At 35.9% G+C, this 15,163-nt stretch overlaps 1 protein-coding gene across 1 annotated transcript in view; it reads right to left on the bottom strand.

Moving 5' to 3' along the window:
* LOC126167178 (uncharacterized) overlaps nt 1-15,163 on the bottom strand; it is a 746,688-nt gene that overhangs the window by 27,545 nt on the left and 703,980 nt on the right. The window contains exon 10 of the mRNA XM_049920457.1: nt 9,241-9,378. Coding sequence (XP_049776414.1) covers nt 9,241-9,378 — 138 coding nt within the window. The remainder of the gene's footprint in view (nt 1-9,240; nt 9,379-15,163) is intronic.

Raw genomic sequence — 15,163 nt, 5'->3', positions numbered from 1 at the left:
CCAGAAGTTTCTTTACAGTGACTTTATACGTTGGAGGTTCCCTCCCATTATGAACTGTTCTACTGGGTACATATCTTCCAGTGCATGGTCAACCATTTTTTTAAAACTTGAATCAGAATTCCTCTACATGCTCCTGCCCTGTGCTAAAAGCTTCAGGTTCCTCATTCTGGACCAAACTGTCAGAATTGGTGGTCATGTGTGTTTCTCTGTTTCTCTTTTGCTCTTGAGGGTTGTGGCAAAAAACTTTGTGTAAGTAATTGTGTGTGTGTCTGCAACTTAATGTGTCTTCTTTATGTTAAGTAGCAATCTATCTTTTCTTACATTGTTGATATTTGTAAGTGGAGTTTCAGTTGTTTGATAAGGCTAAAATTTGTTTGCCATGACAGAGAAGTGTGTGACTTGCCATAAGATTGTTAGTTCCCAGGTGTGGTGTGATGGTTGTTGAATTGTCTTTCATGTGGGTGACTGCAGTGGCATGGGAATTGTGGAAATAAACAACACTCAGTGCTTTGGTAGGACTTATTGTAGAGATAAGAAGATAGTAGAACACGAAGAGAAAATTGCTGCCCTTCAGGCAGACTAGATAAGTAAAACAAGATCTGGAAAAATTAAGTGGGGAGAAGCGAAAAGGGTGGTGCAAAGTGACAACAGGTTATAGAAGAAATTTGAACAGGCCTTTCTCAGATAGTTTTGTTGTTAATCTGGAAAACAGGTTTGATCTGTTGTCACAGTTGGAAACTGATGAGCCACAAGTAGATGTAGGAGTAAACAGGACACAACAAACTTTCAAAACGAGTCTGATAAGTAAGAGGTCAGAAAAAGTTGTGAAGAAAGAGAAAGTTTTGTTTTTAGGCAGATCACATGGTAGAGGTGTTGGTCAGCTGTTGCAAGATGAGCTAGGGTCAAGTTACCAGATCACAATTGTTTTAAACCAAATGCAGGTCTGGGTCAGGTGATAGATGATATGGGTTCACTCTGCAAATGACTTCACAAAGGAAGACACTGTGGTAATAGTGGATGGTGCAGGCAACAGCACAGACAGGGACCCTAATTACTGAACTGAGGGTTACCTGGTAAAGATAGTTTCAGCAATGAGACATACTGGAGTTGAGCTTGTGTCTGTTCTTAGGTGGCACAACCAGCCTCATTTAAACTCTTCTGTTAGGAGAATTAATTTAGAGTTGGGACAGCTGCTTGGATCAGGTATGGGATCTTGTATTGATGAGGTTCCTTTTGACTCTGTCATTAGGGGGGACTATACTAGGCATGATCTTTGCCTCAACAGGAATGGAAAGGGAAAATCAACCAGGCTAGCAGAAAATATCTGAAGGAGGAAGCAGTATCACACGTGGTAAAGGACCACTTGTTACAAGTGACAGAACAGCAGTATTTTTTTAGGGTATGGAGGGCAGAAACAAAAGCTGTTCCAAGACAGATTGAAAATGACATTCACATTGATAAAAGAGGTGGCCAGAAAACAAATTATAACATACACAATTCATGCACACAGCCCATAGATGAAACTGGAGATGCTCAGAAATTGATAGAAAAATTAGGTTCATCCATCTGTAATTTAACCAGTGCACAAAATCAGTTGTCCTTATTGCATAAAAATATATGAGGACTAAGGAGTAAGATTACTGAGTTGCTTATTTGTGTTGAAGGATTGCAGTTGAGCAAACCAGTTGATATAATCTGCTTCTCTGAATATCATGTGACCACTAGTAGAGATATGTTAAATGTTAGAGGCTTTAAGTCAGTCTCTTACTTCTGCAGAGAAAATGTGTAGAAAAAAGGAGTTGCCACACTTGTCAAGAATATTGGTATTAATAATTATAATTATTTTGCTCAGAGCCACATTTAGAAGATTGTGCAACAGTAGTAGTATTTCATAATAAGTCCTTTATAACAGTAAGTGTATACAGAGCACCTTTAGAACACTAACTTCTTCATAAAAAATTTGGAAGCTCTATTGTCCCATTTCACAGTAAAAAACAAGGAAATAGTGGTTGCTGGTGATTTACATGTGGATTTATTGAAAAGCTATGTCAGTGAACAATTATTGCAACCAGTAACACTATCATTCAATTTAATCCCTCCTGTGAACTTTGCAACAGTGATATGCACATACTCTGAGACTGCTATTGATAATATCTTTATAGACAATGGGCTATCTGATCATGACATGCAGCATCTCATGTTAAATGTTGAAACTAGTCAGGGTACAAAAGCTATTAAATCTGAGTACTTGAGGATAATAAATCCATCAAAAAGTGAGAATTTTGGGAGACAGCTCAAAGACATGAACTGGATAGACAGTTACAATACTTCTGACTCAAATGGAAAATACAAAACATTCATTAATAAAGTCTAAACATAAACTGTGGATTACACAAGGAATAAAGGTATCATGTGGGACAAAAAGGAAACTATATCTATTATCAAGAAACAACTCTGATGTTAAAATTATAATGCATTACAAAGATTACAGCAAAATACTGAAGCAAATAATCCAGAAATCTAAGTGGCTTTATGAAGAGAGAAAGATAATTATGTCACGAAACACAATAAAAACTGTATGGGATATAGTGAAGATGGAGGCAGATGATACCAGAAAGGATAGCTCTAAAAATAAATCAGATATTTGTAACAAGTGTACTGTTGCAAACCTCTTATAGAAGTACTTTGATTCTGTTACAGGCTGCTTGGGATTATCAGATTCAGTAAACAGTGCAATGGAATATCTGAGACCATTCTCTACAAATAACTTCAATAACATGGAAATGATGCTCACTTTTCCAAGGAAGTGGCATACACCATAAAATCAAAGTGTTCTAGTGATTATGACAACATATCACCAAAGTTAATCAGAGTGATCATGTGAGTTGTGTTCTACCTTTAGTTGTTTGCGTAATCAGTCTCTTATTAGCAGAACATTTCCAGACTGGCTAAAATATGCTGAAGTTAAGCCTCTTTACATGAAGGAGGATAAAGAGATACCATAAAATTGTGGACCAATTTCACTTTTACTGGCTTTTTCAAAAATATTTGAAAAGATTGTGTTCAAGCATCTTCTTAAGCATCTGACTGCAAAGAGTATACTGACCAAGTACACACTTTGGGTTTACTAAGGGTTCTGATATAGAGAAGGCTATTTAAACAGAGTGAGAATGTATTTAATTCATTAGATAACAAATAAGAGGCTACTGGCAGTTTCTGTGATCAATCAAAGGCCTATGACTGTTCAAATCACAACATTCTCTTATGTAAATTAGAGAATTATGGTGTCACCGCAATCAGCCTTCATCTGATTGGGAATTAATTACATGTGGCGTTCCTCAAGGTTCCATTTTGGGTCTGCTACCTTTCCTTGTGTACATTAATGAGCTCTCATCCGTTACATTGCCAGATGCTAAAGTTGTTTTGCTTGTAGATGATAAAAATATTGCAATAAATAGCAAGTCAAGTACCAATTCAGAAATGGCTGCTAATAAAATTTTCACTGACATTAATAAATGGTTTAAAGCTAATTAACTGCCATTGAACTTTGAAAAAACCCAGTATATGCCGTTCAGAACCTGTAAGAAATTTCCTTCCAGCATATGTATAAAATATGAAGACACACAGGTACAAGAGGTTGACAGTGTTAAATTTCTGGAATTACAACTTGATAAAAAATTCAGTTGCAAAGGATATACTACAATATTGCTGAAGGATCTAAACAAGTCTCTATTTACAATGTGAATGATGTCTGATGTAGGAGATATAAATATAAAACTAAAATAACTTACATTTGTCCAAAAAGGGGACCAATATTCACGAACTCATGTTTTCAAAAAATTGCCAGCAACCATTAAAAACTTGGTTTCAGATAAAGCACAGTTTAAACAAAGTTTGAGAGACATTTTGGGAGGAAGTTCTTCCTACTCTAGAGATGAATATTTTAATAAGGACTGTTAGACCAGGTTAAATAAAAATATCTCTTAGATTTCGATTCTGATAGCACTTGGTCACAAGATTAGGTACTTTGTGAGCGATAAATTTATTACAAGTGTATAACTATGTTTAATTCTGAGAGTGCATTAATTCTGTAAATATTAGCAGTTCTAGTTTACTGTGACATATTCACATATCTTGATAATCTCCCAACAAATGATCAGAGAAATGAGTATTATATTCAAATGTTCTATGTTTTTTTATGTTATATTTTCTGACATGTTCTGCACTCAAGAAAATTATCGCATTTTTGGATCTATGGAATGAAAACCAAATCTCCTCTAATCTACTCTAATAAAATACTATACATAGAACAGTCTTGAGAGTATAACAACACTTGTATTCATGAGGGGTGACTAGTTTCAACCTAACGTGGGTCATTTTTGGACCATACTCCCATCATGAGCAGTTGACATCTGGGGGTTCCTGCTCCATGTCATTCTCCACATGTCATCACTGGAGTATGGTTTGAAGATGATCCACATCATGATGAAACCAGTCACACTTATGAATAAAAGTGTTTTTATGTCAACAACACTGTTCTATGTAATATTTTATTACTGTTCACTGTGATTGCTGCTATGCCCAATATGTTTGCAAAGATTATCAAATGGTTCATTTATCTTCTTTTCTGTTTTCCCACAGTCCATGATTTACTGCCATACAATGTTGTGTTTCAAATATACATTCTCAGATATTTCTTCCTCAATGTAAGATCTATGTTTCATACAAGCAGACTTCTTTTGGTCAAGGATTCTAGGACTGTTGATATTTTTAAAAATATTGGGAATCTGATAAATCAATGTTTTAAAAAATATCACTGTCAGATTTTTTTCATTGTCATTATCAGCCCCCCCCCCCCCCCCATAAACCTTGGAACTTGCCATTGGTGGGGAGGCTTGTGTGCCTCAGCGATACATATAGCAACACAGTAGGGGCAACAAAAACGGAGGGGTATCTGTTACGAGGCCAGACGAACGTGTGGTTCCTGAAGAGGGGCAGCAGCCTTTTCAGTAGTTGCAGGGGCAACAGTCTGGATGATTGACTGATCTGTTCTTGTAATATCAACCAAAACCGCCTTACTGTGCTGGTAGTGTGAATGGCTGAAAGTAATGGAAACTATAGTTGTAATTTTTCGCAAGGGCATGCAGCTTTACTATATGGTTAAATAATGACAGCGTCCTTTTGGGTAAAATATTCCAGAGGTAAAACAGCCCCCATGTGGATCTCTGGGTGGGAACGACTCAGGAGGACTTCATTAACAGGAGAAACAAAGCTGGCATTCTACGGATTGGATGTGGAATGTCAGCTCTCTCAGTCGGGAAAATAGGTTAGAAAATTTAAAAAGGGAAATAGATAGGTTGAAGTTAGATATAGTAGGAATTAGTGAAGTTAGGCGGCAGGAGGAACAAGACTTCTGCTCAGGCAAATGCAGGCTTATAAATACGAAATCAAATAATGGTAATGCAGGAGTAGATTTATTAATGAATAAAAAAATAAGAATGCGGATAAGCTACTATGGACAGCATAGTGAATACATTATTGTAGCCAAGATAGACATAAAACCCATGCCTACCATGGTAGTATAAGTTTATATGACAAATAGCTCTGCAGATAATGAAGAGACTGAAGAAATGTCCGATGTGATAAAAGAAATTATTCAAATAGTTAAGGGGGATGAAAATTTAATAGTCATGGGGGACTGGAATTCGATTGCAGGAAAAGGTTCAAATGGTTCAAACGGCTCTGAGCACTATGGGACTTAACATCTGAGGTCATCAGTCCCCTAGAACTTAGAACTACTTAAACCTAACTAACCTAAGGACATCACACACATCCATGCCCGAGGCAGGATTCGAACCTGCGACCGTAGCAGTCGCGTGGTTCCGGACTGAGCACCTAGAATCGCGAGACCACCGCAGCCGGCGCAGGAAAAGGAACAGAAGGAAATGTAGTAGGTGAATCTGGACTGTGGGTAAGGAATGAAAGAGGAAGCTGCCTGGTAGAATTTTGGACAGAGCATAACTTTATCATAGCTAACACTTAGTTTAAGAATAATGAAAGAAGGTTGTATATGTGGAAGAGGCCTGGAGACACTGGAAAGTTTCAGATAGATTATATAATGACAAGACAGAGATTTAGAAACCAGGTTTTAAATTGTACAGGGGCAGATGTGAACTCTGACCACAATTTATTGGTTGTGATGTGTAGATTAAAAGTGAAGAAACTGCAAAAAGGTAGGAATTTAAGGAGATGGGACCTGGATAAACGGAAAGAATTAGAGGTTGTAGAGAGTTTCACAGAGAGCATTAGGGAATGACTGACAAGAACAGGGGAATGAAATACAGTAGAAGAAGAATGGGTAGCTTTGAGAGAAGAAATAGTGAAGGCAGCAGAGGATCAAGTAGGTAAAAAAATGAGGGCTAGTAGAAATCCTTGGGTAACAGAAAAGATATTGAATTTAATTGATGAAAGAAGAAAATACAAAAATGCAGTAAATGAAGCAGGTAAAAAGGAATACAAATGCCTGAAGTGCAAAATGGCAAAGCAGGGATGGCTAGAGGACAAATGTAAGTATGTAGAAGCATATATCACTAGGGGTAAGATAGATACTGCCTACAGGAAAATAAAGAGACCTTTGGAGAAAAGATAACCACCTGTATGAATATTAAGAGCTCAGACAGAAAACCAGTCCTAAGGAAAGAAGGGAAAGCAGAAAGGTAGGAGTATATAGAGGGTCTGTACAAGGGTGATGTACTTGAGGGCAATATTATGGAAATGGAAGAGAATGAAGAAGATGAAATGGGAAATATGATACTGCATGAAGAATTTGACAGAGCACTGAAAGACCTACGTCAAAATAAGGCCCCAGGAGTAGATAACATTCCCTTAGAACTACTGATAACCTTGGAAGAGCCAGCCATGACAAAACTCTTCCATCTGGTGAGCAAAATGTATGCGACAGCAAAATACCTTCAGACTTCAAGAAGAATATAATAATTTCAATCCCAAAGAAAGCAGATGTTGACATGCGTGAAAATTACTGAACTGTCAGATAATATGGCATGGTTGCAAAATACTAACATGAATTCTTTACAAACAAATGGAAAAACTGGTAGAAGCCAACCTCGTGGAACATCAGCTTAGATTCCATAGAAATGTTGGAACATGCAAGGCAATACTGACCCCACGACTTATCTTAGAAGATAGGTTAAAGAAAGGCAAACCTACATTTCTAGCATTTGTAGACTTAGAAAAAGCTTTTGACGATGTTGACTGGAATACTCTCTTTCAAATTCTGAAAGTGGCACGTGTAAAATACAGGGAGCAAAAGGCTATTAACAAATTTTACAAAAACCAGAGTGCAGTTATAAAAGTTGAGGGGGACAAAAGGGAAGCAGTGGTTCAAAAGGGAGTAAGACAGGGTTGTAGCTTATCCCCGATATTATTTAATCTGTGTACTGAGCAAACAGTAAAGGAAACAAAAGAAAAATTTGGAGTAGGAATTAAAATCCATGGAGAAGAAGTAATAACTTTGAGGTTTGCTGATGACATTGTAATTCTGTCAGAGACAGCAAAGGGCCTGGAAGAGCAACTGAACGGAATGGACAGTGTCTTGAAAAGAGGATGTAAGATGAACATCCACAAAAGCAAAACAAGGATAATGGAATGTAGTTGAATTAAATCAGGTGATGCTGAGGGAATTAGATTAGGAAATGAGGCACTTAAAGTAGTAAATGAGTTTTGGTTTTTGGGGCCAAAATAACTAATGATGGTCGAAGTAGAGAGGATACAAAATGTAGACTGGCTATGGCAAGGAAAGTGTTTCTGAAGAAGAGAAATTTGTTAACATCGAGTATAGATTTAAGTGCCAGGAAGTCTTTTCTGAAAATATTTGTGTGGAGTTTAGCCATGTATGGAAGTGAAACATGGATGATAAATAGTGTACACAAGAAGTGAGTAGGAGCTTTCAAAATTTGACGCTACAGAAGAATGCTGAAGATTAGATGGGTAGATCACTTAACTAATGAGGAGGCACTGAACAGAATTAGGGAGAAGAGGAATTTGTGGCACAACTTGACTAGAAGAAGGGATCAGTTGGTAGGACACATTCTGAGGCATCAAGGGATCACCAGTTTAGTACTGGACATGAGTGTGTAGGGCAAAAATCAAAGAGGGAGACCACAAGATATATACACTTAGCAGTTTCAGAAGGATGTAGGTTGCAGTACTTATTTGGAGATGATGAAGCTTGCATAGGATAGAGTAGCATCGAGAGCTGCATCAAACCAGTCTCTTGACTGAAGGCCACAACAACAACAACAACAACGACAACAACAACAACAGTATTGGCTCTCAGTATATCAAGAAAAAGTATCGATATATTGATCGAAAAAAATATCAACATGCCTGCCTATAACAATATTGGCTGCACATTGTAAATATACTGCATGTCTTAGAGCTGTGTAGGTACATTCACACTTGGTGATAACTACTTTGCTAACAGCGGTAGCTGCATCTAAGTGGCACAATAAAAGATGTCCAATGGGTTCGTCATTTGGTTTTATTACAAATTGGATTTGTCTGGAACACAATATGTCAACTTCCCGGTTTTTTCCATTTCTGCCAACGCCAGTGAACTAGCAGTTGTAGTGTCAAAACTGCATGATGAAGCTACACACTGAAGTTTCTGTTGGTAGTGTCAAGTACCAATTACAGCAGTATTTGCCCTCACACATCTCCATGCACTGTAAAGACCAGCCTTGTCATTTAGATTTTAGTTCATCACCTTCAGCAACTGTTTTTGAAGAATGCTGATGTGAAGAATTAGCACACTAGTTGCACTGAAATATCAACGTATCGATATTTTATCAACAGCCCTCTTTGCCCATGCTAGACTGCTTTTTATGTCCTCCATGCTTTGTCTGTTATGTGTTACTTTGTTTCAAAAGCAGGAGAATTTCTTAACTTCATCTGCTTTGTGGTCACAAGTTTTATGTTAAGTTCATCGCTATTATTGTTTCTACTACTTTTTATAACTTTTGTCTTTCTTCAGCTGACTCACAGTTCATATTCTGCATTCATTGGACTGTTCAGTCCACCCAAAAGGTCATGTAACTCTTCATCACTTTCATTGAGGATAGCAGTCTCATCAGCATTGCCATACTGATACATAATGAAAGCATTTCCAATGCACAAACTGATGGTAAAGACAAGCATCACAAAGCAATTCAAACTGCTTACCCATAGAACTGGATGTAATATTAACAGCTTTTGGTTTCTTGTAGCTTGCAGCATCTTTCCAGTGCAGTGTTTCCCCTTCATCCTTTGCAAGTTGTGACTGAGGTGACAGGAGATCGCTGGACGGTTTTGTTGGCTTCTCTGTAATATAAAGCAATGCCATTGAAAAAATCCATGACAAAAGTTCTCATAACATATGCTATTCTAAAATGTAGGGCTTGTTTTTGATGTTACAAAGCATAAAAGTGTAATTCTAAGACAAGTGAGTAGACATCAGCTATAATTTGGAAATGCATTTGGTCTGAAATCTGAAATTAGACGACGGAACTGCTGTGGATTAATTCTCATTCTAGTAGTATTCATAATGAAGAAGTTGACTTGCCTCTAAAGAAGCCACAAAAACTGCTTTTTCAATTTAAGGTAGACTATAACTCTTCAAATTGTGTCTTTTGGTTACCATTTATACCCCCCAGAGCTGACAAGAGGACTGGAAAATGTAAAGGGCACCCTTCTCTAGCCCAACTTTTCCTCAACAGAAGTAGTCAATTAAATAACTAATTTTTGAATTTTGAGCAGGTCTCAGCGGCTTTTCTAAAAAAATTCATATGAGTTTTTGTACATGATGTGTTATATTTCAAGCTAAAATCTATAAAAAGAAATTACTTTATTCTCTTTGTTACAATCAATATATACTAGCTCTGAATGTACAGTTAAAATTATCCTTTTTTTAGAAACATTTGAAATTATAAAATATTTGGCTCATTTAAAATTTCTGTTATTAATTATGCAATATGATACTGTTTATTACGTTTATTTCTGGATACATTTATAAAATAATAATATAAACTACTAATATAAACTACTAGAAATTCATTTGTCAAGGAAGATTGTAAGATATTTGGAATCCTGTTATTACCGCAGAGTGAAGTAGTAGTGGGAATGCCTCTGATTTGATCGGACATTTTTTTGGAAGAACAATGTAATTTTGGCTTTATTAATGTGAAAATTCAAAAGACAGCATGATATCATAAAATGTGAGGCAATAAATTACCATGAAAACTAAGGATTTGCACATAGGCATTCTTTGAAGCTAATTATGTCAATTAGAACCACGAGAACCCAAAAGATGAAAATTTCAGCTTCGAGAATCAAACCCCTAGACATGAAGAACTGGAGCCAACTTCGAGAAAAGAAGATAAGTAAAAAGTTTATTGCAAATCTCACAGAGACTTCACCATTGACAATAGTAGTGAGATCAACAAATTGTGGGAGGGGGAGATTACAAGTGGTGGTGTCATCCAGGATCTGTTGCAGAAGGAAGGGTGATTTGTGTCATTTGTCGTTTATGTATGAATGGATTTCCGATCACATGAAGAAAGAAGACTGAGGGCTGCCCAACAAAGTAAATCATATCAACAGTGATGATGTACTACCAATAATGAAGTACCAGATCGAATGAAAGATGACTTTACAATGACAATCAGTGACATCAAAAAAGGAAGATAAGTACAAACTATTTGTGAACAAAATGAATAGGGATGAGGGTAGGAGTGAAGTAAAAGTGTAATCCAGGACATGTCTGATTTGAGTGAAATTGTAGTCAGTAAAGAAACAGTAAAAACTGATATTTTGCAATTAATTTTGGCATAACTAGAGGAAATGAAGACAGGTAACAATAGCAAATTTAGTGCAGTTAATGACCAGTTAACTGAAGTAAGAACTGAAAACAATAGTGAAATAGACAAAGTACAAGATCAGATTGGTCAACTTAGTAACCAAGTTTCAGAGTTAAAAAATGAGTTGTCAGAGGGGTTAAAAAGTATCAATGAAAAATTTGATGTTTTAGAAAATAAATTTATTGTTTTGGAAAATGAGTTGATAGTTGAGCCTGCAAGACTATCGAGGAATATTGATGATGTCAGAGTTGAACACAAGGCTATAGTAGAAAAATGGAACAAAACATCGTCAGTTTAAACCAAAAAATTTTAAATGTTGAAAACAATATGCAAACTAATGTAATTGTTTTAGATCAAAGGATTTCAGCAGTTCAGGAAACATATGTGAACCAAAGTCTATGTGCAAAAAATGGTATTGCATGGTCCAACACTCCTATCAAAAGTTTTCAATCAATCTATTTACATCCAGTGGATTTTCTGCACCACTGAACAGATAGTTTTGTGTCAGGCATGAATGACAATCAAAAAATTAAATTTGTTGGAAGATGTCGTGAAGACAATGTTCTATCATGGGTAAATTTAAATTTAAGTTAGTGGGAAACATATCAAAGTTTTGAGAAAAGTTTTTAAAATAAATTTTGGTCAGAAGCTGAACACGGGAGAATTAAAAGTGAATTTTTGAATGGTCCTGATTATAGGAATAGGGACAGTACTTTGAAAGAGTTTTGTAAGAACCAACTTAAAAAATTAACACACCTTGACAAATTATTTGACAAAATGACCTTTTCTAATGCACTTAAAAGGAGATTACGAAAAAGATTGCAGTGGGATCAAGTAACCGGACCTTATGATGGTCTTGAATAATTTTTACGATATGTTGACAGGCTGGATAGGCAGTGAAATAAGTATGTACCATAATAATCATAATGACAAAAATCACAATGGGAGTAATTACAGATACAGAGATAATGGTAACTTCTATCAGGATCAAAGTGTCAATAGAGAGAGAAATTTTGAACATCAGCAGGACAGAAATAATGGGGATAACTACGGGCATTTTAATAGAAGAAAAATACTCAGGAATGAAGGTCCACAGTTTTGGGGCAAGTTACACTTGCAATTAGACAATAATAACAGTGTTAATGATATGGCATATGTACCTGGAATTGAACAGAAGGAATATCAGATTTCTCATTTGTGATTTTATCAAAAGGTTTGGGATACTATTTTTAATTATGGTGAAGTAGGTGCTAATCACAAACCAGAATGTGAGAGTAGTGAGAATTTTGATGTAGTATGTACTAATGATTTCTTCTCTTAGTCGGAAACAGGGTTACTGATGTATGTAAATCCGGTGATGACTGTATTGGATCTGAACTAGATGGTATTTTTGATGTAGATGTGAATGAGAGCTATGAAATAACTGATATTGTTAAGTCTGAGACTGGTGGCTTATTGTAAATGAATGTAGGTGAGATAAGCAACTTTTATGGAGATGAGACTTGTATTGTTAATAATGATGTTGATGAAGTACTCGTACCATTGGAGGAATATGATGATGATGATGATGATGATGATGAGTATCAGGTATTTGAGGAGTTTAAAAATAATGAAGTTTCAGAGTTATTTGTAACTGATGTTGACAATACAGGTAACATAAGTGATGTATGTGAAGTTGTAAGTGAGAGTCATGCAATACCAGTCCAGTCAAAACAGTTTTTCATTAATGGCATGCAGAGTAAGGGTCCAAACAGTAGGTGAGTTATCTGTGAGCCTAGAGAATAAAAGTGAAAACTTTTTGAAGTTCGTTTGGGACCAGATTGATGATAACATATATAAATGTGCATTCTGAAATAAGTTAGCTGTGGTTAGTCAGAATTTGTATCCCAAATGGTGAATGAAGTGAAAGAAGATCCAAGCAGGAAGTGTAATTTTGACAGCAATGTGTTTTGTGTTCCTTCTGTAACAAATGAAGTTAGTTGTGCTATGGAATCCATTCATTGTGCTCAATCCTTACCTGACAACATGAGTAACCGAAGTAATGTTATGATATCAGTAAAGTTGATAAAACCTTGTGAAGACAGTGTGGATGTAGTATTTGATGAAATTGAAAGTGATCTTTTGCATGAAGTGTCTGACAACAGAGATGATTCAGATTTTGGGTGTCCTAACATTAAAATTAAGATTGATCATTGGGAAGGTAACTGTTTGATTGATAGAGGTAGCCTGATTTGTAGTTATCTGAGTAGCTTAGAGACAAGGTCAAATATAGTAAGAATCTTGTGGAAATGTCCATTGTATGCGTAAAGACAGTCAAGATGGTATACTCAGTGATAAAACAAAGCAGTAGGCTTTTACCAGAAATATTGACCCTTGGAAAATCTGTCTAATAGTGTATTTTAAATACGACAATATGCCATCTTGCACTGTATAACATTAAAACACTTGATAATGGCATTGTAAAGCCGAAATCGCGATTGTGTAAAATGTAACACTGCAAATAGAAAACAGTCTAATGGTGGTACTGCCTTTAAAGTGATACATATATGTTTTGATACTAAATGAGTAGATCCTTTCACAATTTTGAAATGGAACAGTGTCATTAAATATCTAGTAATAAATTTTCATATCTTGTCCTGTATAGATTTGGAATAGTATCTTAGTATATCTGTGTGTATCACCTTACTAGATCATTTTTTAAATTGCATTTAGGTCTGTTTATTAAAGTTTCATACATGAACATTTTTTAATCCATTTGACATAAAGCCTGTATACTTGTTTTTGCAATATAAATAAGCAGAGCATATGCTGTGTGATGTGAGGGCGATACCGAAAGCATACTTAGTACACAAAACAATGTTTCAGGATTTGATGTGAGTGATAGACAGGAAGTAACCTATCCATTGGAGTGTGTGACGAGAAATCTAGGGAGGAAACTGAAAGATGTGGGTGACTCCACTCCCACACTGCTGTATGGCTGTACTCTTGCTGGTCCAGTCGAGTTACAAGAGACCATACGTGCTGGAAATGTACTCAAGCATTTGTCAGCTAGATCAGTGTTGTGACTGAGTTTTGTAAATTGGTATCCAAGAAATTACCTTATATGAAGAATTCATGGAACTATTTGTTTAGAAAAATCGTCACTGGCCGGGGCAGTGTTATTCCACATAAATGTATGTTTTTTCAAGTAGGGGATTAACCTCCTAACACATTAAGTAGTTTTAAATCAGTATATATCTTTTTTAATCAATTGTAAATGAACCTTCTAGGCACCTATGTAGTAGGTTAGTTTGTATGAACAATTAGCAAATAGTGTGGAAGATGTTTACGAGTATAGCCAGTGTAAAAAAAATGTATACTTTTCTGATTTCACACACTGATTTTGGTTCTGAAGCTATTCAATCATGTCATCATTCAAAGCTATTTATGACTCTGATTAGCTGTATTTATCCTGAGTACTGCAATATTGTATCTCACTGGAACTTGAATTGTGGGCAAACTCACGCTTAACTCTGTTTTGGGTACCCCTGATCATCGCGACTGTGCGTGCGTACTCAAGGAGAGCATGCAATTATTGATTGAGGCTAGATGCTTCCCGTAATTACTCTTTATGTATGATTGAACTTATTGATATATGATTGTGAGCTTTATTCATTTTGTTGTGTCAAAACATTTTTGCTGGTGTGTACCCAGTGTGGTTTGGATTCATGGGTCAGCCCCACATCATAAGCTTAGGCAATAATATTTTTTCATTATTTTGTCCTTTCATGAGTCAACATATCATGGCATACTTTGTTTTATGTGGGTGACTGATTTTGTGTTACATTCCTACTGATGATTGGATATATTCTTTTTATAGATGTAAACTTGCAATTTGTAATCCTAGTAATTTCCATTCCACAGAGCTGAAAAACGGAATGCTATGTCCTGATATGTGTATAAAATATGACTTCTATTGTAGGTACTCTTCTTATGTTTTCTGTAATATGTTATGTATCAGATACTTCTACACATCTGTATTATATCTTTTGGCATCATTTTGTACACCGTTTGGCAAACCTTATAGTAGGTCACAAAATATTGTAAACACATTGTTTCCAAATTTTTTGAGGTGGATATTGTAAAGGGACACCCTCCTCTAGCATTACTTTTCTTCAACAGAAGTAGTCAATTACAGAACTAATTTTTGAATTCTGAACAGGTCTCAGCTACTTTTCTAAAAGAAATTCATATGAGGTTTTGTACACGAT

This window comes from Schistocerca cancellata, chromosome 1 (assembly GCF_023864275.1).
Source record: "Schistocerca cancellata isolate TAMUIC-IGC-003103 chromosome 1, iqSchCanc2.1, whole genome shotgun sequence".
NCBI lineage: Eukaryota > Metazoa > Arthropoda > Insecta > Orthoptera > Acrididae > Schistocerca > Schistocerca cancellata.
The sequence above is the reverse complement of the archived record's forward strand: the minus strand, read 5'-3'. Positions and strand labels throughout refer to the sequence as shown.